Genomic DNA, 25,510 nt, shown 5'->3' with positions numbered 1-25,510 from the left:
ACTAAACGGATTTCTAAAGAAAATAACAAGAAGAGTTTAGCAGTACATCAATTGAGAAAAAGAATCATTTTAATCGGCACATATTCAAAATCTGTGTGCAGGTCAGATTCTGTGACCAGTTTAATGAAATATGATTAATACTTACATTGTTTAGGAAAAATGTCCGTCATATTTAAAACCTATCGCATGTCTTCTGTGTAGAATGTTAAAGTGTTAGATCGGGAACCTTTCATTGGCAAATTTATGTATAGGCACTTGCCTAGTCGAGCCTTAGGTGGCTACGCCACTGATTTGCGCTTTTTAAAAAGGGACATTTGCTGCCGGCAAATTGAATTTGTGTTTTATTGCGTCTTCTACAGAATATCTCCAGAAGAGGTCCAGGTTTTGTTTTTATTTTATTCTTCACCAGAAAACATTCTGGAGATGTACAGAATAGAAGATACTAATAAAACACGCCACAGCAGTGCTGTGCTGTATTTAATACTTGAGGTACACGATTTCTTTCCGGAAAGCCATATGTCGTTCCGAATTGGATTCTGTTTAGTTTTATAATTTCCGGTGTAACTTTTTGGTGAAAAAGTGAGCTCATAAAAGTTGCAGTTTGAGAAGCTAGCTAACAAAGGAGTTGTTGTTGGCCAGTTTCGGCTGTGTACGATGGTAGAAAAATGCTCAGATAGTTAGATTTGCTGTATGTCTTTTTTATGATAAGTACACATGCAATTATGTCCTAAGCCTAAGGGGCAGGGCAGGTAGAATGAATCAGAACTCTTGCGATCACCCAAGTAGACCCGAATACAATGTGCATGTGGTTAATAACTTAAATTTCCTTAGTAAAATACATCATAACATGCACGTTAAAAAAAATACCACCAGCGTTTTTTTATTCACTACCTTAATTATAACTTAATATTCATAACCCAATGTTTTACACATAATTTCAACCCCGTACCTTATGAATACTGTTTTATGCATAAAACATGAATAAATCAATTCGTAAGGTGTATAAAAGAAACTGCAAGTTCAACATCTGAAGTATATCTGTAGTACGAAAATTAAAGGACGATTACTGTTTTCTCTGACGGGGGTCTCATTGGGGGGTTCTGATCCCGCTTCCGCTTACTGTTTTATTAGATTCCCGTATCCCACTTACACTATGTACGTAAGCAATTCTCATTTTTGTCGAGCCTTCGACTTTTGTCGAAAAAGCGAGACATAGCGATCCTACATTCCGTCGGCGTCGTCGTCGTCGTCGTCGTCGTCGGCGGCGTCCACAAATATTCACTCTGTGGTTAAAGTTTTTGAAATTTTAATAACTTTCTTAAACTATCCTGGATTTCTACCAAACTTGGACAGAAGCTTGTTTATGATCATAAGATTATATTCAAAGGTAAATTTTGTAAAAAAAAAATTCCATTTTTTCCGTATTTTACTTATAAATGGACTTAGTTTTTCTGCCAGGAAACATTACATTCACTCTGTGGTTAAAGTTTTTCAAATTTTAATAACTTTCTTAAACTATCCTGGATTTCTACCAAACTTGGAAAGAAGCTTGTTTATGATCTTAAGATAGTATCCAGAAGTAAATTTTGTAAAAAAAAAAATCCATTTTTTCCATATTTTACTTATAAATGGACTTAGTTTTTCTGCCAGTTAACATTACATTCACTCTGTGGTTAAAGTTTTTAAAATTTTAACAACTTTCTTAAACTATCCTGGATTTGTACCACACTTGGACAGAAGCTTGTTTATGATCAAAAGCTAGTATCTAGAAGGAAATTTTGATAAAATTTTGTTCCATTTTTTCCGTATTTTACTTATAAATGGACTTAGTTTTTCTTCCAGTCAACATTACATACAGTCTGCAGTTTAAGTTTTTAAAACATTTATTAGATTCATAAATTATCCTGGATTTTTACCAAACTTGGACAGAAGCTACTTACATTCAAATGATAGTATAGAGAGGAATATTTTTATTAATTTTTTTTCTCATTTTTGTTGAGCCTGCGATTAACAGCAAAAGTAGGCGAGACACTGGGTTCCGCGGAACCCTTACGAATTTTTTTGTAATTTCCCGTATCCCGCTAGACATCATTTCCCGTTTTCACGGCACAATAATTTGACTTTCAAGTGTCACGCTTACAAAAAATCGGCAATCCCGCGTCACGCTTAGACCCCAATGAGACCCACTCTGACCTTATAAAGTCAAGAAAAGACTACCTACATGTACATAAAAATAATATGAGGCAGGTGCTACCTAATAAGCTTTCAAAGGTTATAGTTTTGTCTGCTCTTCACATAGCTGCAAGACTCAGACGTTCTGTTTCTGGCTGCAGCATAGTGAACAAACTTTTGTTAAAATTTGTGATAAGGTCTTTGAAGGAGAACCACTTACTACATTACATGTACATAGAATTGAGAATGGAATGTATGTTTCATTAGAATCTGTAATTTAATTTTGATTGGCTGTCAACAATGGTGAGGCACTCCATAATCCAATATCATATTTTATTTCGATGATGTAATCAATTACATTCAATTATCAAAGTAATTGTAATTTAATCAATTAAATCGATTGTAATCATAAACAGTCAGGGATATAACTCTATAGGGTTATTACAGAAAATAACTTGCATGTGTTATTACAGATACTTTCATGAGTTGTTTACTCTTTAATCCTTAAATTTTCTAAATCTGTAATAACATATGTTTGTTATTTGTAAAATAAATCATACATAAATTGATTTTTAGTGGCCTGGGCTCTAGGGAACTCTGGAAACTTTGCGCAGAAACTAAATGCATAGCCTTGATAACTAATTTTTGAATTAAATTAATACATTTTTCATTAATCATGGTAAATCAATAAGACAAGGCTTTTAAGGGATAAACTTAGCTGTAATAACAAGGCTTAGTTATTAAAGGCATGTAACTTGTTATATGAGACACTCGAGAATTACTGGGAAGCTTGCACAGAACCTCATTACATGCTCTGATCATTATTTCTTACAATAAATTAAAATTCATTGTAATTAAACATGATGAATGTCTGAGCAAATGCTTAGGAGTGATGTAGAGAAGCTGTAATAACACCCTTTAGTTATTATAGGCATACTTTTTCTGTAATAACATAGGTGTACTATGCATGATTGGCGAACTATGAACTGTTATATCTTTCTATAGTTAAGTATACATAAAGACAATAGTAATATCAATAGAACTTGTATACATTTTAACAAAACAAATGATGTACATTGTCCCTTTGAAACATGTAACATACATATGTTATCACAGTTCTTTGATTTTTTAGTCCACAATAACAAATGTATGTTATTTTTCTCTAATAACCCTATAGAGTTACATCCTTGACTGATAAAAATTAAATGTTTCCATGCACAAACCTCTCTCCGGTTTGCTTAGTAGTAAAACTTAAATTTTCAGAATCTAATTTAACTATACAAAAGATTGCCTGTTTTCTGTTCATCTTCAATGAATTTGTTCAAGTCGAATTGTGATAGTGCAAAATGAGTTTCAACGTCAAATAAACTATCACCAATTTTGGACATTGCGATGGTAAATGAAAACATACTGTGTAACATGATCAATCCTTGGATCTACCCTAATATCACTTTACTCCAGTGAGCATGAAAAATAAACTGAAACATTTGATTTCCAAAATATGTTGTTACAAAAATTCAAAACATGATAAAATCCGTTATTTTTCATTAATTTTTTTATTTCCCATAAAAAAAAAGAAAAACTGCTATTGAATTATTGTCTTCCTATACACTAATTCGATATTTTCCCAAATGCAGTAAAAAAAAACTTCCAAGACCTCTTGTTAGAACTTCTGCCACTGAGAGGAAAACTGTGATGAAAGACTGCCCCAGCAGAGCTATAGAAAACAGTGCATTAACTGGTGTTACACAGACACTTTTTATGAAGTTTCACAGACACTTTTTATTTCCCCCCCCCCTCCCGGGCATTAAGTGTTACCCTTGTTCGTCTGTATGTACGTACGTACGTATGTCCCAAAGTTGGTTTCCGTTCTCTAACTTTAGTTTGCCTTTACCAAATGTTATGAAACTTATACATGATGCTTATTACCACAAATCACAGATCAACTTTGAATTTTGGTGGCGTCACTTTAACCATTCTAGAGTTATGCCCCTTTTCAAATGGAAAAATTGCTGAATTTTTCGGTTTCTGTTCTCTTACTTTAGTTTGCCTCAACCAAATGTTATGAAACTTATTCACAATGCTTATTACCACAAAATACAGATCAAGTTTGAATTTTGGTGGTGTCACTTTAACCCTTCTAGAGTTATGCCCCTTTACAAATGGAAAAATTGCTGAATTTTTCGTTTCTGTTCTCTAACTTAAGTTTGCCTCAACCAAATTTTGTGAAACTTATACACAATAGTTATTACCACAAAACTCAGATCAAGTACAAATTTGGGTAGCATCACTTTTACCCTTCTTCAGTAATGTCCCTTTATAACTTTATATGATATGCAAGCGGGGGCATCATCTGTGTCCCATGGACACATTCCCCATTTATTATGAATAGAGTCACTCATGCATTATTGAGTTCATATGCACTTTATCATACACCCTGTGACCCAATTACCTGTTTTTATACGACCGCCAAAAAATTTTTGGGATCGTATAATGGTATGATGTTGTCGTCGACGTCGTTGTTGACGTCGTCTGAAGACACATTTAGTTTCCAGACAATTACTTTAGTTTTAGTTTAAGTTTCAAGAAGGTTCAATACCACAAAAGGAAGGTTGGGATTGATTTTGGGGATGGTGGTCCCAACTGTTTAGGAATTAGGGGCCCAAAACAAGCATTTTTCTAGTTTCATGATAATAACTTGTGTATAAGTATCTTGATTGCTCTGAAATTGTACCACATTGTTTAATACCACAAGAAGAAGGTTGGGATTCATTTTGGGGGTTATGGTGCCAACAGCTAAGGAATTAAGGACCAAAAAGGGACCAAAAACAGGCACTTTTATAGTTTCCGGACAAAAACTTGTGTGTAAGTGTATGGATTTCTCTGACATTGTACCACAAGGTTTCATATCACAAAGGGAAGGCTGGGATTGAGTTTGAGGGTAATTGTCCCAAAACATGCAGGAATTAGGGGCCAAAAACAAGCATTTTTCTAGTTTCCAGACAATAACTTGTGTTAAATTGTATGGATCTCTCTGAAATTGTACTACAAGGTTCCATACTACAAAGGAAAGGCTGGGATTGAGTTTGGGGTAATTGCTCCAAGGGGGAATTCAAAGAGTTTGGGGAGGGGATTTTTTTCCAACTTTTTTAAGGGGTTCATATTTTTTTTTCAAAATTTTTCAAATTTCAAATTTTTTAAAAGTTTCAAGAAGAAATCTGCAATTGCATAGTATTTCACAATAGATTTGTGAGATCTTTGACCACATTTATTTTGTGTCAGAAACCTATATTATGTAAAAAATTTGATCACAATCCAAATTCAGACAGTATCAAGCTTGAATATTGTGTCCAAATTTACCCCAACTGTTCAGGGTTCGACCTCTGTGGTTGTATCAGGCTGCGCTCAGCGAAGCATTTTATTATAAATACAATTTATGTGAAATGTTCATAAAAGTTTTATCTATATAAAAGCTAATAATGTCCAAAAATGCTGAAATTGAATTAAGTGGCTACAAATTTACTAACTGCAAGAATGACTGTAACCAGACATGAGGTAACCATATTCATAATCAGTAATCTTAATCAGCTGTAATCAATTACATTTTGCAATGTAATCATATGTAATCAGTAATCTTGATTTTTTTTTATTACAAGTAATCTAATTTTATCAATTGCAATGTACAATGTAATCATGCTATCAATGACAATGTTAAAAAATGCATTGAAAAACAAATGAAAAGCTTGAAATAACTCTTTATTTCATGGTTACATCATGAAAATGTAATTATAAGAATTGAATGCTTATTTTTATAATGTTATAGGATTGTAAAGGCGTTGATCCTGTACACATTTTAAATAAGTTCTTCATACAAAATAATATGTACAATGTATATGTTTCCCCCCTAACAGAGGTTCCTATGTAAAGTTTGTTATAAACAATGCTATAATAAATGTTCATATTTGAACAATATTCTATGCTCTTTTTTTTTGCTAAGAACAAAAACTGTGATATAAAATTACATAATATTTCTTCCTTTGGAGCTAACATTATAAAGGAACTTCTACTGTATGACAGCAATCATTTTAAAATGTTTAGTCAATGGTATGTGGTATGCAGTTGTACATGTTGTTTTACAATTGGCAATTCTGATTTCCATGGAGAAAATTTGCCCCTCCCTGTAATTTGTTGTCTATTGACTGAAAATTTTCCATAGTTTACATGTAAAAGTTTGTGATTACATTTAGGTCAGTTTTAGTGGTACTGCCTATGGTAAGTCAATGATATCTGGTATATTGTATTGTATTAACATTAGCACATCTCATTTCCATGGAGATTATTAGCAGCCCTCCAAAAAAAACCTGCAGTCAGAGTTCATTGGCTTAAAAGTTTTTACATAGTTTACATGCTGAAGTGTAGTCAGAGATTGCTCTGATGTCTGACAGCCTATTTAGCTCACCTGACCAAAATTCAATCAGTCAGGAAGTACTCTTTTTTTTTTTGGCAGCACTATATGTACATTGTGAGAAAATATAGAATTTATGTGTTCACAATAACGAGCTTTAGAAACAGGACGAAAAGCGAGACTCGCCTCCCTTTTCTCCTGTTTCGTAGCGAGTACAAACTGAGTACAAATAAATTTCTATTTCTGACAATGTACATATATATGGTTTTTATCTTGCAATTTACACCCCGCACTTGAAGCTTTGGTTGTTTAAATCCAAATAATTGCCTCTGGATTGGCATAGTTTTAACTGGGACCACATTGAGGACCCCAAAATAAACTGTGTATCTGATATTTGTACAATAGTCGGCTGATTGCAGGATAAATTTTAATTATAAGTCAATGAGACAGCAATACAACAACTCTAAAAACCAAAATGCAACTAGAGCCCAAGTTGAGGTTATACCCATTATACGATCTTCAGTAGAAGACATGTGTATATACAATGTCATTTGTTATGGTCTAAAAAAAAATGAATAAATTTAAAAAGCTATCAAAGACAATAGAGTTTGTCTTTTAGTCTTTTTTATGACCCCAAATGACCACAAAACACAGATCAAGTTTGAATTTTTATGGCGTCACTTCAACCGTTCTAGAGTTATGCCCCTTTATAAATGGAAAAATTGCAAAATTTTTAGTTTCCGTTCTCTAACTTAAGTTTGCCTCAACCAAATGTTATGAAACTTATACACAATGCTTATTACCACAAAACACAGATCAAGCTTGAATTTTTGTGGCCTCACTTCAACTGTTCTAGAGTTATGCCCCTTTATAAATGGAAAAATTGCAAAAGTTTTAGTTTCCGTTCTCTAACTTAAGTTTGCCTCAATCAAATGTTATGAAACTTATACACAATGCTTATTACCACAAAACACAGATCAAGTTTGAATTATGGTGGTGTCACTTTCACCGTTCTAGAGTTATGCCCCTTTATAAATGGAATTTTTTTTATTTTCTTCTTAATATCAAGTAATTTTTAAAATTGGAGTTATCTTCCTTTGTCTATGATTATAGTTGAATCAAATACAATCAATGCTTTATACAATGCAATGTTCAATTTTGACTTCCACTGTTAAAACACAGATCAAGTTGAATTTGGGTAGTGTCACTTTAACCATTATTGAGTTATGTCCCTTTATAAATCGAAAGATTGCAAAATTTTTAGTTTCCATTCTGTCAATGGATCAAATATGTGACACTATAATAAAATATTTATTTTATTTATTTTATTTATTTATATCTAACTTGCTTTGGTTCATCAAAGTTATGCACATAGTAAAATCACAGATTTTTATTTCCATAGGATTATTTTGAACAGTTTAAGAAAGTCGTCATCATCTCAATGGTTGTGTATTATATATAATAATGTAATAATGTGAACATGGTTCTATTATACCTCATGTCAATTTTTCTGTTCCGACATGCATGTTATATATATGCCACTGGACGTACACTAATGATCCCCAAAAAGCTTATTTGAAGAAATAAAGAAACTTCACTCCGAATTGACTGATAGTAGATGTGGGGGGGGTGGGGGGGGGGGGGGGGTGAAGTATATCGAAAGTTACAAAATAAGAACATTGTATTTATGAATTTACATGAAGAATTCTGATCTTGGGCGTATGTTTCTTTTTTTTTTTTTAAGTTCAGTGATTTAAATTGAGAGAAAAAATATAGTCAGAATTTAAATCGTACCGGCAATTTCCACCTAAGACTCCTCTAAAATCATGAATGGTCATGCTTCACAATCATCAGAATTTTCTTTGCATTGGTACATTCTGTATCGGTAGTGATTTACCTTGACATTTCCGGGTATAACAGAGCTACTTGTATATTACCTGTATGTGGTTAGGTGACGTCCCATGAGGTCTTACGTATACAGGTTCACATTTATAATGGTTTCTGATATAACAAGGTTTTATGACATTCACACTTCTGCATGTTCTGTATACCAAATTCTTATCTTATTTTCAGACCAAACGAGGGTGTCATCCTGGTTTGCCCACTTTTAATTACATGCATATGTAAACATAGGGGGAATTGTTGTTTTAACAATTATAGTTTATTTCCGAATTATAGTCATATTCTTACCTTTTATTTTACCTGTAAAATTTTATAAAAAATACTATATTCTGCTATTAAATCAAGGAAAATGTGCCAAAATATATTATATTTGATATAGTTTTTATTTAGCAGGAAAATGTATTGAATTTGACAAATATAAAAATAAAAAATAAACAAATATAATGTTCAAAATTTTTTTTTTTTTACAATTTATCAACAAATAGTTTTAAATGTTGGTACATTCTGAAAAAAAGTTGAAAAAAAAATAATAATAATAATAATAGATTAGAATAAATGTCATTTAAATTTCTTTTTATTTATTCAACATATTTTTTTTTAAATTTTAATAAATATATTTTTCTGAATAAACTCATCATCATGATCATAGATACCAGGATTGAAATTTTGTATTTGCGCCAGACACGCATTTTGTCTACAAAACAAGCTTCTGTCCAGGTTTGGTAGAAATCCAGGATAGTTTAAGAAAGTTATTAAAATTTTGAAAACTTTAACCAAAGAGTGAATGTAATGTGAATTGGCAGAAAAACTAAGTCCATTTATAAGTAAAATACGGATAAACAGGATTTTTATTTATAAAATTTACTACTGGATACTATCTTATGATCACAAACAAGCTTCTGTCCAGGTTTGGTAGAAATCCAGGATAGTTTATGAAAGTTATTAAAATTTCAAAAACTTCAACCACAGAGTGAATATTTGTGGACGCTGCCGCCGCCGCCAACGACGGCATGTAGAATCGCTATGTCTCGCTTTTGCAACAAAAGTCGCAGGCTCGACAAAAAGATTGTATTTCCCATCATTATACATATAGTGCCCCATATTATTTATTTAACATTAGTGCTTTATTTATTTCATTATGCAATGCATGTATAAACTTGATTCATATATTATATAAATTATGTTTGCAATAAAAGCCAACTTGTATTGGTGTATTTATATCATTAAAATCATTCAGAAACTACTGAATTATTATGACACTTTTATAACTGAAGATCATTGTTTTGTCATTAGTTGTTCAATATGTATGTGAATCGATTGAATTAATATTAAATTATTGAGAGAAAAAAATATTTGATTTATTAATCTTTTTTCTATTCAAATGAAAATGGAATTACAAAATAAAAAATACCTGAATATATAGAAAGCGCTAATAAACTATATGATCATATATACCTAAGTTGGAACAGACTATACAATTGTATGCTCATTATACCTTTTGTCTTTTTTGTTTTCTTTACTAATAGATAATTGGTTAATTAAAAGTGGGCAAACCAGGAGTAAACCCAAACGAGGATATGAATATTTTCCAGGAAAAATATTGAGTATCAAAGTATCAAATTAAATATGGGATTTTTTTCTTTCTTGGTATTAAATCACAGAAACTTAAAGAAAATACTGCTTGTCCGCTTTAGGTGTATTCTTGTCAGTTAAGACTGACATATATGTCTCTGGTATAAAGTGGGTTTATGAATGAATGATAAGTCTTGCAAAGGTACAAGATATAAAGCACATTGAAAATTGATTCCTCCGGTCTGTCTCCTTTCAAGAAAGGAAAGTTGACGTTAGATTGATTCTGTTATTTTTTTTAAACATCGTTGGTCAAATAGCTAAAGTATGTATACGTTGTGAGATTTTAAATATTTTAACAAGGGCATTCCCGATTAGGTAAATGAAGATCGCTGTGGACGGACCAACCTATATTAATCATGTAACCGCGATAATTTTCTCTAAACATTGAAATATTCACAGTTAATACCCATGATAATTTGAAAAAGTAAGTACAGTGTTTGGTTTATACGCTCGTTTTCGTGGGCCATTTTTATCTGTAAAATTATTTAAATGAAAGTTATTCAGAATTTCGATGTTACAACAAAATACTCACCTATCTATTTTAAAATTAAGCTTACGCAAAATATAAAAGATATACATGTATATAACGGCGATTCAGGTATTTTGCCACCATATTCCTCCCCAAATAATTAATGTTTTTATTCATACGAAATGTTGTTCACACCTGTAACGGTGAACCGTGTTGGCTAAAATTCACTGAGTGAAGATCAAAAGAATAGAATTACAGAATACTAATCTTTTAATTACCTTGAATTTAACCACGCATTCAACAGGTGGTCACTTAGTGTCACAGTACAATACACATTGTATTTACACAGTACTAGACTGAAGTAAAAGCCTTCAGGTGAGAATACAAACATGCATTTGTAAAACAATATCAGTTATATATGTTTGTTCAAAATATCCGTCGGAAAAAAAATTCATGAAAATATATTCTATTGTATGATTTACTTTTATTACTATAATCATATCAGAAATCCTTTAAATATAAATTGTACATTTTAATTTTGAAAGTTGCACGGCGGATCACTTTACTTTCTTAATTATTAGTTGGTTAATAGCTACGCCAAAAGTCGTCGATGCGCTTTAAATCGCGTTATTAGATGGTTAACGAACAAGACTTACAACGAGATTTATTCACTCCCGGCATGCAAAAAGACTTAAACTACGTCACATAAGTCAGGAAGTTGGAATAAATTAAATTATTAATTCCCAATTTTCTTCTTTATTAGTGTTCATATCCAGATAAAACTTGGTAAATATGTTTTTTATGGTATTATGAACATAATAAGATGAAAAGTAAAAAATCACGAATTTTCCCTTTAAGGTAGATCATAAGTAAATATTTTTTGAGACAGAATTTTATTATAATTTGCCAAAATGAAGATTTTAGTATGCTTTTTTCAAAAATGTAATAAAAAGTATGGGTCACCGTGCTATTTTTCAAGCTATGAGTCGTTGAAAATAGCCTAAATTTGGTTAGATTGTTCATGAAAAAACACATTTGTGTGCATAAGAAAAATTCTATGAGATAGAATTTTGAAATAAATTGTGAGAAGATAGGTTTCATAATATGTTTTAAGAAAATAAAAAGAAAAAATGGTGTCACCGAACTTGTTTTCTTGCTGCAAGTAAAAATTAAAAATTTCCCTATTAGTGCAGTATAAATTGTTTACTAAAAGAGTTATTTCCCCTGAAATGGCTCATTTAAAAAAATGATTCTAAAAACAAAAAAAATTGATATTTGTTTAAATGTTTTGAATTATACAATAAATCACCAAGTGTTCTTTATATAAATAAACAGTCTAAGCATTAAATTGCAAATCTGTCTCCAAATTTGCAGATTTGGGCAAATAACTAGACCGATTTTGTATGGCGATTGTACAATCCAAGATGGCGGTATACCATGAATCTACCTTAAGTTTTCCCCAACCAAACATTAAGAAACCTATACACAATATTCATTACCACAAACTAAGATCAAGTACAAATTTTTCATTTCCGTTTTCTAACTTTAGTTTTGCCTCAACCAAATGTTATGAAACTTATACACAATGCTTATTACTACATAATACAGATTAAGTATGAAATTTGGTGGAGACACTTTTACCATTCTTGAGTTATGTCCATTTATGAACATAAAAATAGCTGAATTTTTCATTTCCGTTCTCTAACTTTAATTTGTCTCAACCAAATGTTATAAAACTTATACACAACCGTTCTAGAGTTATTTCTTCTTCTTATCATGTCATTAATTTTTATTATCACCTTAGCATCTCTTATATGTTTTATTTATTTATGTTATTAATTATATAAGTATTATCTATGTTTTACATAAGGAGCTGATAGGAAATGTTGCAAAACCTTCTTTAGAAATGTAACAACAATTTAATTGAAGGAGCTGGAAAGATCTCTGTTAGGTACTGACTGAGGGGTGTTAATTAGCTTGTGATGGTCTAACCAAATGGGCAATGAATATTTGTTCTTACAATTGATACAACATGTTGTGTAAACATGAAATAATACTGTAAACTCAGAAATTACTTAAATAATGTTTTCATTTTTCGGAAAATTGGAACAGGATAGGTTTGCAAAAATAAAAACTTAGATTTAATAAATTTTGATAGCATTATTTAATTGCACCATTTCCCTGAAATTGCAATAATCAATCATGCATTTGTATCCATTGTTTAACAATCACAATAAGTAAAAGTATACAGTACATACAGTCATACATGTACAGTGTACTGGTTATTTTTTATGGGATCTTAAGCAAGTATTGGTTCTTTGAAAACATAGTGAAACCAATATTATATGGCTATAAAGGGGTGACTTTTTATGAAGTGTAGCAATTCCTCATTAAGCATGTCATCCAATTGATCAATACAGGGCCGTATTTGGCAATAAGTTTATAACATTTCTGTGGTATTTTGTGCTTTGTAGAAAGTCTCCTGTGGCATGCTTTATTATTTTCTACATTTTACAGATAATATTCACTGTTATAAGACCGGCAGGATTTGTATATTTCAGATGTGGCGGATGATGAAGTTTAGACGATGGTATGGGAGTCTAGTTGCCATTTTGCTATTCCCTTCCATTGTTATAGTCTTATATTCAGTGGTATCTGTTCCTGTACCTAAAGGTTTGTTACTTCATCTTTCTGCAAAGATTTTATGAAAATTATAAAATGTATTATGTTATAGAAAGCAATGTATATTTGTATGCTCGCCTCAAAGAGGAGGGGGATAATATAGGGATGCACATTTCCTTCCTTTCTTCTGTCAATCACCAGTTTGGTTTTCCTTTGATAATCAAAGAACCAATTTACCAAATATTGAAATTTTAATAAAATCTCATGGACCATAAAATAAAGGTCATATTCAATTTTGATGGTTTTGACATTTACCATTCCAGAGTAAGTTATGCCCTTTAGTTATTTAAAAAGTTGGGTTTTCTTTTGTTTCCAGTTGGTAATTAAAAAACAATTTGACAACAATTGTATTTTAGATTTTAAGACAATGTTATGAACCATAAAATACAAGTCAGGTTCATTTTGAACTTTGGTTTTGGAATTTACTTTTAAAAAAAAAATTTCTGCAAGCAGGGGTATCTGTGATCAGCAAATCACCTACTTTTAGTTGAATTTACTACACATTGTATATTAATATGCACACAAAAAGTTAACATGCATTGAAAGTTACTTTGAATATTTGTAATAAACACAGTTATAACTACAAATGTAGTATATAACCTCAAATAAGGATGATGAATTTGAAAATACACATCATAGATTATTGTTTTATTGTTACATATAGACATTTCATTCAGTCAACAATATATTTATAAAAAATTAATTGTATTGGTGAAGCTTTACATGCATCATATATTTACAGATATTTTTAGCATAGATCGATTACTATAAATTAAACTGAAATTTAACATATGGCTAAAATGATTGATTATGGTAGAAATGAGATCATATAATTTGAATAATTTAAAGGACAAATACTTAAAATATATGTATAAAACATAGCAAGGAAAATTAATCTTTCTTATTGAAAATGTTTTTATCTACATTTTGTACAAGGACAGTGGATATCATACTTGAAATGCCCAAATTTCCCATAATGCAACTGAACTTGCAAGCCAATGTCCAGTTTATTTTTTAGAAAATAGGGAGACAATACCAAAGGGGCAATACAAAACTAAAAGACAAAAAATAAAAACATCACAATGGTCAAAAGAAAAACAGATAAACAGACAATTAACAGTAAATAAAACACTATAATGAAAACTAAAGATTGGGCAAGCCAACACAAAACCCACCAAAAACTGGATTCATCAGGTGCTTGATAGGGTAAGCAACTCTTGTTCAATGATTAGCACAAGTTGTGTGCTCAAAGACAAAAACTGTGGATTCATCAGGTGCTTGATAGGGTAAGGAGCTCCTGTTCAATGATTAGCACCAATTGTGTGCTCAAAGACAAAAACTGTGGATTCATCAGGTGCTTGATAGGGTAAGCAGCTCTGCTCCTGTTTAATGATTAGCACCAATTGTGTGCTCAAAGACAAAAAATGTGGATTCATCAGGTGCTTGATAGGGTAAGCAGCTCCTGTTCAATGATTAGCACCAATTGTGTGCTCAAAGACAAAAAATGTGGATTCATCAGTGCTTGATAGAGTAAGCAGCTCCTTTTCAATGATTGGCACCAATTGTGTGCTCAAAGACAAAACTTTTTTGCTGATGGATTATAATATATGAATAAACAATAGTGTTTTTAATACTCTTCTTGGGTGTGCACTTTTATTCATTTGAAAGGTTTGAGAAACCTGATAATTTTTAGGGTAAAGATTGCATGAAATGCAATTAAAATCCTTATGCTACTGGCTTAATATCTATATCTTCCATGGTTTATCACTAACTTTAATAGTTAAAACAACATATTGCAGTGAGGCTGGGACCATTAGACAATGTATTAGTCCTAGAGTGAGGAAAACATTCTTTAGATCCCATCCAGCCATTGTACATGTTGTAATGGCTTATGCAATTAATTAATTTTATGTTACTCAGATATTTAAGTTACAAAAGGATGTGTATTTGATGTTAGGGGCCTTTGTGGCTGAGTGGTCAAAGTAGTTGAACTACTGCATCACTAGCCTGTCAATACTGAGGTTGTGAGTCAATGGCAGGTGTGCTCAAATCCAATCTTAATTGACTAGGATTTTCAGTTTTCCTACTGAAGGTGATGGTTCTCTCCGGGCACTCCTGCTTCTGCCACGAAATAGCACAATAGTGCTGAAAGGGGGGTTAAATACCAATCAATCAATCTTGAATAATCATACTAGAAAACTAAGTTATTATAAATTACATAAGCTGTACATGGTGTATAATTCTATGTTATAAAAATAGTTTCAACTATAAATGTTCAACTATGAATAAAGGAAGATAACTCCTATTCAAAATATATGATTTTCCTAAATGGGGTGCATTGCTAAATACAATGCAGTTTTGCAAAATGATAGCAATCTTTACCCTTCAGTGCTCACAAGCACTTTGGTTTATATATATTTTGTGTGTTCTTACTGTGTAGACTTGTATTACTTTTTGTAGACCTAAAAATATAACCTTTGTTAGAAGATTTAGGTTTCCAAAAAAAGAGATCAATATACTGGAAATCATAGAAGCAAAGGTGTCAATAAAAAATAGAAATATTAAGAAGCAAATCCCTATAATTGTTTTGTATTATTTCTGAAGAAATTAGAAAATTTAAAGATCTACATATTGTAAAAGCATTTTATGTTTCACTTATGGATGTCCCTGGCCAACTTTTATGGATTTTGCAGTCAATTGTTTTAATACTATTCTTAGCCAAATACCACAGAATTAAGAAGCCAAAAAAAATTTTATACAATGAAAACTGGTGTCCACTTTTAAAAGCATATTCACAGTTTTGACAGAAATAGAAATGTCATAAGTTTGTTATATTTGCAGTAAAATTAAGATTGATCCCAAATGAAATCCAGACCAAAAGTGCTGATAAGGTAAGAAAATACATTGCTATACAAACTGTTAAAGATTTTTTGTTCTGTCCCAGATTTATGTTACTAACATCATAGGGGATGATGATATGATATTATTTCAATTAAGACATCTTAAAGAGAAATGGGAGGTTATACAAAAACTTCTTCACCATAATCTATATTTCAATTATAAAGGACTCTGTAGAGAAATCATATTTTGTAATAAATTGTGCACAAAGTAGATCATCTACTTTTGGTCAATTTCTAATCACGATTTTCATACTTGTAATTGTTTATAATCAAGTACATTTTTGTAAGTCAGAAACAACATGTTTCATGATTAATTCTTAGGTATATTCTTTTAAATTAGTGGAGTCTTGTTCAAATGAATATTTCATCATATATATATATATATATATTATTTTATTAATTCCACCAGAATGTGACCAGATTGAGCATAACCTAAATTGCTGCATGATTAAAAATGTTCTATACTTTATACTAGATCAACAAGTCTACATGGTTTACTTTAAATATTCTTATGTAATTGTGTTGAGAAAAACTGAGATCTTAGCCAAATAACTTGCATGAAAAATATGCTGAGAAAACTGCCTTTATTTCGTTTAACAATTCTTTGTGTACTTTTGTTTTATTTTAGATATTCAACAATCAAAACAATCAGTTATCCAATCTGACAGAAATCCGTCAATTTCGTTACAAAAATCTACTGTCCTCCTGCCAACAGTTAAAAAGCCGAGGTTTGATACAGAACAGCATTACAAAGAAATCTTTATCTCACATTTTAGTAGATGACCGCTACAAAGTATTATTTTGCTACATACCAAAAGTTGCCTGTACAAATCTTAAGAGAGTATTTTTATTATTAACAGGCAAAATGAATGCTACTGATCCTATGGCATTAAAAGCTGCAGATGTACATTTAACATACGACAAATATCTCACTTATTTAGATAGTTTTTCAGAGGATGAAGTACAGTTTAAATTAGAAAATTACAAGAAAATTATCATGGTGAGGGAACCTTTTGAGAGACTCCTTTCAGCATACAGAAACAAATTCACAGAAAAAAGTCCATATTTCCACAAACGGTTTGGTCGAAAAATTATAAGAAGGTACAGGAATAATCCAAGACAGGAAGATATAGAGAAAGGAAACACTGCCAAATTTGATGAATTTGTACAGTACATTACAGATCCAGTTACCATAGAAACAGAAGGTTTAAATGAGCATTGGGACCTTTATTCATCTCTATGTCAACCATGCTTAATCAATTATGATTTTGTTGGTAAATATGAAACCCTTGACGATGATATAGATTATATAATGCATGATTTAGGAATAGATACATTTATACAGTTTCCAAAACGGGGTGCTGCATATAAAAAGAAAAGAACAAAAGATACATTTACACAGTTTTATAGCAATATATCAAAAATTGATCTAGGAAAACTTTGGAAAATTTATAGACAAGATTACAAATTATTTTCTTATACATACCCAGATATAATCAAAAGGGATGATGATTTTTAAAGTCGTCTAAGAAATAAAAATTTGTGTTTATTTGAATGCAGAAAGTGTATAACATTAATCTCTTCATGGTTGCTAAGTTACTCATGTTCAAGTTCAACTTGGTAATTTCAAAATACAATTTAAGTTTGAATACTGTTAATCTGTATGTTAAAAATACAATTGTAATGAATTTTTTATTAGACTTCTGTATATTTTTGTCAGAAGTCTTTTTTTATTAACACTTAAGCTATCCATAAGAATTTTCTCCAAAACCTTCTTACATTTTATAGCAAAATATTAAAGGTAACAATTTAATATGGTGTGTCTTGTTAAAGGAATATTATGGATAATAAAAAAAAACAATAAATATTAGTATTCTGCACCCTTTTTTATAAGGAATATATACATGTACTGTTAAGGGAATATGATATAAGATCCACATTTTTTTTCAGAAATTTTTACATAAGTAGAGTTTTAGTGGGAAAAAAAATATTTACCTTTGATTTTTTCTTACAATTTTAGCATAACATTCTTAAAGCAATACACAATTAGTTGCAAAAAAAAAGATGGGGGTCAGTGCATTTATTTTTATACGCTTGTCAATTTTTGATGGGACGTATTATGGTATACAAATGTCCTGTGTCCGTCTGTCTGTCCGGGGTAAACATGTCGCACCGTAACTTAAGAATGACTTATTCAAATTTCATGAAACTTAACATAGTTGTTTCTTATGATGGTCAAACGATCTGTATACTTTTTGGTGAAAATAAGATTAAAACTTTTTGAGTTACGGGACTTAGTAACTAAAACAGGTGTGTGTTTTTTTTCACATGTCGCGCCGTATCTCAAAAACATTTTATGATTATTGCTTAAAACTTTACACACTTCTTAGTTATATTAATCTTAAGATCTGTATACTTTTTGGTGATGATTCAAAATTATATTTTAGAGATATTGAGTATTTTGTTAAAAAAGGGGGAGGGGTTTTTCACATGTCGCGCCGTATCTCAAAAACAGTTTATGATTATTGCTTAAAACTTTACACACTTCTTACTTATATTAACCTTAAGATCTGTATACTTTTTGGTGATGATTCAAAATTTTATTTTTGAGTTATTGAGTATTTTGTAAAAAAAAGGGGGAGGGGTTTTTCACATGTCGCGCCGTATCTCAAAAACGATTTATGATTATTCCTTTAAATTTTACACACTTCTTAGTTATATTAGTCTAAAGATCTGTATACTTTTTGGTTTTGATTCAAAATTTTATTTTTGAGATATTGATTTTTTTTTTTTAAAGGGGGGTTTTCACATGTCGCGCCGTATCTCAAAAACAATTTATGATTATTGCTTAAAATTTTACACACTTCTTAGTTATATTAATTTTAAGATCTGTATACTTTTTGGTTTTGATTCAAAATTTTATTTTAGAGATATTGAGTTTTTTGTAAAAAAAAAGGGGGGTTTTCGCATGTCAGGCCGTATGTCAGAAACTATTTATGCTTATTGCATAAAAATTCACACACAAGACGACGGGCGTATCATGCGCTCATGGCGCAGCTGTTTATTATATACTGTCCCCTGTACTGATCCATATCATTTTGTGGTGCTAAATAATAATGCAGTTAATTTCTTAATGTAACAGTTGGTTTGCATGCTTTTTTACCAAACATCATAACTTAACCATCGTCATTTATTTGAAATTCTGATTAAAGAAAAGTAATCAGCCTTTACTGGCCTTGAGCTTTATGTCATGCAGATAATTTCACAGGCTTCCATAGACAGCATATCCATTTTTTGTTTGGAACTGCTTTCAAATTCATGCAACTGGTTCAATAATGTCAGTGAATTTTGGATTTTGCCTTTTATTCACAAAGTTGCAAAGCAACTGGTTAAACTTAGATGTTTTATTATCTGACTCTGACTGCTTCTGTATTGTACACCCTGAAAAAAAATCTTTTGAAAATAGTTGTTACAAAATGAGTATGTGGCAAATATGTGTGTGTCATTAACAGTTAAGATCCATAAATTGCAGTTGATGTTATATAATGTTGGGATTCAAAAGCACTTACATTAATTTTGCAAAGTCCCATTATTTTTATAGTCTAATGTGAATAAATCTCTTTTTTACATTTCCATTTTGATTGTACTTAAACATATGCATGATACATATATACTTTATCCCTTTTGTAGAACTTTATTATCTTATTGTTTAAATTTGTATTGAATCATGTTTCACATGTTATTTTTCTGATCTCAGGAATGTGATATATATTTACCAATTCTACAGAAATCCTTCTAAATTTAAACATAAACTGTAATTGCTGATTTTTACATTTTTACAATTTTATTTTTTCAATATATTTCAAGTATATAATACAAGAAAATGTGTAATGAAATATTGCATTTTAAAAGTCTTGAAGGTAGACTGATTTAAAAATAATAGATAGACTAATGTTTATTTTTTCAGCAATTAATTAATAAAACTATGTTATGCCTATATATTTTGTGATCAGATATTAGCAATATCAATTGTATGAAAATATTGTGGTTGTGTACACTCTTAGTCTATCTTTTTGTTTGTGCATCCATCCCATATCAGGTTAAAGATAACAGGACCTAAATGTATCATGGATTTTTATGAAATTTTGCAAGCAACTAGGCCATGTGGAAGTGCATAAAAATGTCAAAAATTAAGTAACATAAATAATTTCTTGGGTGAGCCTAATTGAATATTTGAAGGAGACGTACAAATGTATAGGATGCCATAGATATCACAAAAAAATATTACCTTTCCACAAAAACCTCTCTTAGAATTTTCTATAAAGTTATGTGTTATTACCACTAAAATCCCTTTTTTATGCCCCGCCACAATGGAGGGGGCATTAAGTGTTATCCTTGTCCTTCTGTACATCCATATGTACATCCTAAAGTTAGTTTCTGTTCTCCAATTTTAGTTTGCCTCAACCAAATGTTATGAAACTTATATACAATGCATATTACCACAAAACTCAGATCAAGATTGAATTGTGGTGGCGTCACTTATACTGTTCTAGAGTTATGCCCTTTATATATGGAAAAATTGCTGATTTTTTCGTTTCTGTTCTCCAACTTCAGTTTGTCTCAACCAAATGGTATGAAACTTATACACAATGCTTATTACCTCAAAATTCAGATCAAGCTTGAATTTGGTTGGCATCACTTTTACAGTTCTCTAGTTATGTCCCTTTATAACGTTATATCCAAAATGGGGCATCGTCTGTGTCCCAGGGACAATTCTCCATTTATTTATAAAACTTATGGGGGGTCCCTGAAGTTGTTTTTGCTGTATAAATCTTCAAGTGTATATACTATGTCTAAAATATTTTGATGGACAAGACTGTGTTTATCATATGTTTATAACTTAAGGTCAGCTCATGTATGTTACAAGAATGAGCAAGCATGCATAGTAGGATTTTATTTACAAATATTTTTTTTTTAAATCTTGGTCTAAAAAAAAAATTGTCACTTCAGAGCAGCCAAGTCTGTTCACATCTCTTATTCGATCCCATTACTACAAGCTTTGTCAGACAACAGATAAAGTATATCATGATGATTGCTATGACTAGTAGTCTTTTCATGGCCTTTGTTAGCTGCTATTATGATATAAGGTTGTTCCAAAGGTAATAAAAAAATTGAGAATGGAAAGGGGAATGTGTCAAAGAGACAACAATCCTACCAAAGAGCATAAAACAGCCCAAGGCCACCAATGGGTCTTCAACACAGCGAGAAAATTCCATACTTTTGTTTCACAAAAAGGAACTAACAGAAAGATACCAAACAAGTAATAAAGTGGCATGACTTTAGGTGTAATACCACCAAATCATAGTACGTCACATCCGGTTGCATACGAAAATAGGTCGAAAAAAAATATTCCCTTGAATTTGACAGTTGTAGGTAATTGATCCTACATTTCATTGCAGTAAAACATTTCTGGGTCATAAACATATATCTTGGGTATTTCAAAGCACCATTATTTTTTTATTTGGGGTTTCTATAGAATATTTTGGAAACTTGAGGTTACATGGTTACTAAAGCTTGTACACAGGTTAAGAAAGGGGGGAAATTTGATTGGTTAACTTCCAGTGATGGTTATTTTCTTATATGCAATGAAATGTTATGTGAATTTTTTTCTATAGTACTGGACAGGATAAAACTTTACTCATGCCAAGTATTTCTTTATTTGAAACAAAGATAAATTCTGCACAATTTTTTGAAAAGTGCAAATTTAACAAAGACTAATAGGGGAAAATCAATGGTGGTATTACACCTAATATGGGAAGCTGTACATGCACCTTTGACCTTGTGAGTACTCTCATGTGTTAAAATTTCTTGCTATTTAAGTGAAATATTACAAATAATGAAATATTCTGAGTGGATTGAGTCTCCAAAACACATTTTATGAGAAAATTTCCTTGAAATAGGACTTTACCATGAATATTAGTTTACAGAACAAGCCATAATTAGAGTATTGGGGAGTTTTTTCTCCTTATTTCTTATATTCTGCTATACCAGAAAATTTTTCCTAAGAAATACTTTAATAAATATATAGTTTTAAGTAAATGAAATTATTTTAAAAGCAGTAACAACAAATTATTCACCAAAAGAGAAGCTTTTTATGTCCCTCTCTGGAACGCGGCGTAAATTTAAGTTTTACGTAAGGACTTATTGAAACCTCCTTGGAGACAGTAAACTTTTATACGGATAGTTCATTCAGCTTGAATACTTCAATTAATCATTTATTATAACATTTCTATCATAAATGAGTGAAAGTTACCCCAAAATTTTTATTTATTGGCCTAAAAAGTAGAAATTTTGAGGAAATTAGAGGTATAAATGGACCAAAAGAGACCTTATAAGGAAGACAAAGAGGTCCATTAGTAGTATTTATCATCCTAAAGTCATCTTTTGTATCATATTCAACTGTTTGTAGGCAGATGAGATAAATATTTGACCATTTATTGGTCCACACTATATTCTATCATGATGCGGCTTGGTTTGGATTTTTCGAAGAAATTTTGCTCGAATCGCTGCAGATGTCGTCTTACATTATACTAGATTTTTCTCAAACTATTGAACTGATTATGACAAAACTTGACAGGAATGCTAGAAATAACCAGTATTACAAAGGAAAAAAGTCACATTCAGTTTATTTAACAAAAAAGTCTTCTTTAGGTGTAATACCACCAAATCATAGTACGTCACATCCGGTTGCATACGAAAATAGGTCGAAAAAAAATATTCCCTTGAATTTGACAGTTGTAGGTAATTGATCCTACATTTCATTGCAGTAAAACATTTCTGGGTCATAAACATATATCTTGGGTATTTCAAAGCACCATTATTTTTTTATTTGGGGTTTCTATAGAATATTTTGGAAACTTGAGGTTACATGGTTACTAAAGCTTGTACACAGGTTAAGAAAGGGGGGAAATTTGATTGGTTAACTTCCAGTGATGGTTATTTTCTTATATGCAATGAAATGTTATGTGAATTTTTTTCTATAGTACTGGACAGGATAAAACTTTACTCATGCCAAGTATTTCTTTATTTGAAACAAAGATAAATTCTGCACAATTTTTTGAAAAGTGCAAATTTAACAAAGACTAATAGGGGAAAATCAATGGTGGTATTACACCTTTAGATAACCAAAATCAGACAATTAATACAGTGGCATCACTTTAGCTCACCAAAATCAGACAAATAATACAGTGTTATGACTTTAGCTCACCGAAATCAGACAAATAATACAGTGGCATGACTTTAGCTGACAAATAAATTGATTGAGGGAAGCATTACCTTTTTGGTTGGAGTGGACAAGTAAAAAATAGCTTACAGTCTTTGGATGTTTGGGGCAGGGGAAATATATAGGTAACTGATTTGTGTAATCAATTCTTCAGATTTCAACCCATACCCTTGAAACTTGACAGACAGATGAAAAACATGTTGTAAACTTGACAGACAGATGGCACACATGTTGTAAACTTGACAGACAGATGACACACATGTTGTAAACTTGACAGACAGATGACACACATGTAAACTTGACAGACAGATGACACACATGTTGAAAACTTTACAGACAGATGACACACATGTTGAAAACTTTACAGACAGATGACACACATGTTATAAACTTTACAGACAGATGACACACATGTTGTAAACTTCACAGACAGATGGAACACATGTTGTAACTTTGACAGACAGATGGCAGACATGTTGTAAACTTGACAGACAGATTGCACACACGTTGAAGTTGTGCACCTGCTATTATGGATTTGTTTGAATAATTTTTATTAATATTCTAGACATAGGAACTTAGTGATTTCTCACCAAAAAAATTTCCAAAGATAACATTGTTTTTTTTAACCCAAATCATTCTATGGAACTTCAAAGATAGTTTGAAAACTTATTGAGGTTGTGAACCTTCCATTTTGGAGTTGTTTAAGACTTTTTCCATTTTTATATTTTCATATTTTAAATGTTCAGTAGACTATTCTCCATTTGGTAAAGAAACAATCTTTCCAATGCAACCAATTGAGTTTTTAATCCATTATTTAAATAAAGTACTAAAGTTTGAGTCTAGTAAAACTAAGACAACAGAAGCTGTGTGTTTTACCATTGTTCATTGATACAGAATTTGATATTTTATCATATACATTGTTTTGACTGTGATTTGAATTATAATCTCAATTAATTGATATCACCTACAGATTTATATTCTTGCAAAGAAATCCCTCAGTTAATTGATATCACCTACTGATTTATATTCTAACAAAGAAATCCAACGAATTTGTTACTTTGTTGTACACCAGGCTTTAATTTCTTGAAAGAAACTTTTATTTGAAACTTTAATTTTGATTATTTATGAAAGACTCCAAATTCATGTGTAATAATTTTATTCATGATGGCCAATTCAAGCCTGGTACCTTCATGGTATGGTAAGTTTTGTAACATAGCTCCTTGATACTTGCTAGTATAATTATATGATTGTTATTGTATTGTTTAACAATGATTAAAAGTTTCTGTTGCATCAAAACTTTTAACTTTCTCCAAGCCCATTATACTTATACTTTTAATCATTGTAATACAATTTAATGTTCTCATCTGTACAAATATAGATTTACAATTGGCGCCACAAGACAAATGCAAGTTACTGCTTTAACATTTTGAAGGTTTGTGCTTCTTTTTAGTTACCTTTGCAAATCATAAATTTAATTGGAGTCAGATATTCAATTACTGGTATAAATGGCAGTGTTATTTTCATTCCTGTACCTTTTTAGGTAATTGTGACACATTCAAGTTAGCATTTGTGATCAATTACGCTTAAACAGTATAGAATCAGCTGTTCCATATTAAATGTACTAAGTTATGTCTTAGACAATAGAACATATGTTAACAAATGTAGTTAATGTTTAATTGTTGAGACACTTTTCTGTTGCAAATTGTTTATAACACAAACTAGTCATCCTTTTTGTTATCTCATTATTCAACCACTATATTTTACATTCTTATTATTCAACCACTATATTTTACATTCTTAAACACAAAATAAAATTATTTGTCATATTATGTGAGTTGTTTTTTTAATTAATAATATTATATATATGAAAAGATCACTTCACAAAACAAAATGAAGCTATTCACTTACATTTGCTGCTAAGAACTGTGGTCATTATAAATGCCTTAAATTGGTAAAGGTTACACCATTTGATTTCTTTCTCAAAATCTCTTGATAAGTTGAAACTATACCAGTGTAACAGCTTGCCAATGTCTGCAGTATAAAAACAAGGAGATGTGGTATGATTG

General features: G+C 30.9%; 1 protein-coding gene across 2 annotated transcripts; it reads left to right on the top strand.

Annotated features, from left to right (window-relative positions):
• The first annotated feature begins 561 nt into the window (after nucleotides 1-561).
• LOC127733260 (carbohydrate sulfotransferase 11-like) lies at nucleotides 562-25,270 on the top strand. Of its 2 annotated transcripts, XR_007997070.1 has the most exons (5): nucleotides 562-688; nucleotides 13,142-13,253; nucleotides 16,104-16,153; nucleotides 16,791-21,505; nucleotides 23,343-25,270. XR_007997070.1 is itself a non-coding variant. In XM_052242618.1 (4 exons), the coding sequence occupies exons 2-4, from the start codon at nucleotides 13,142-13,144 to the stop codon at nucleotides 17,679-17,681; spliced, it is 1,053 nt and encodes a 350-aa protein (XP_052098578.1). In that variant the 5' UTR covers nucleotides 562-688; the 3' UTR covers nucleotides 17,682-25,270. The 2 variants fall into 2 exon arrangements, 1 of the variants encoding a protein (XP_052098578.1); XM_052242618.1 differs by having other exon boundaries at nucleotides 16,791-25,270.
• The last annotated feature ends 240 nt before the right edge of the window (nucleotides 25,271-25,510 follow it).

The sequence above is a fragment of the Mytilus californianus genome, unplaced genomic scaffold (genome assembly GCF_021869535.1).
Source record: "Mytilus californianus isolate M0D057914Y unplaced genomic scaffold, xbMytCali1.0.p SCAF_1, whole genome shotgun sequence".
NCBI classification, from domain to species: Eukaryota; Metazoa; Mollusca; class Bivalvia; order Mytilida; family Mytilidae; genus Mytilus; species Mytilus californianus.
Note: the sequence above shows the minus strand (reverse complement) of the source record. Positions and strands in the feature narration are given on the sequence as shown.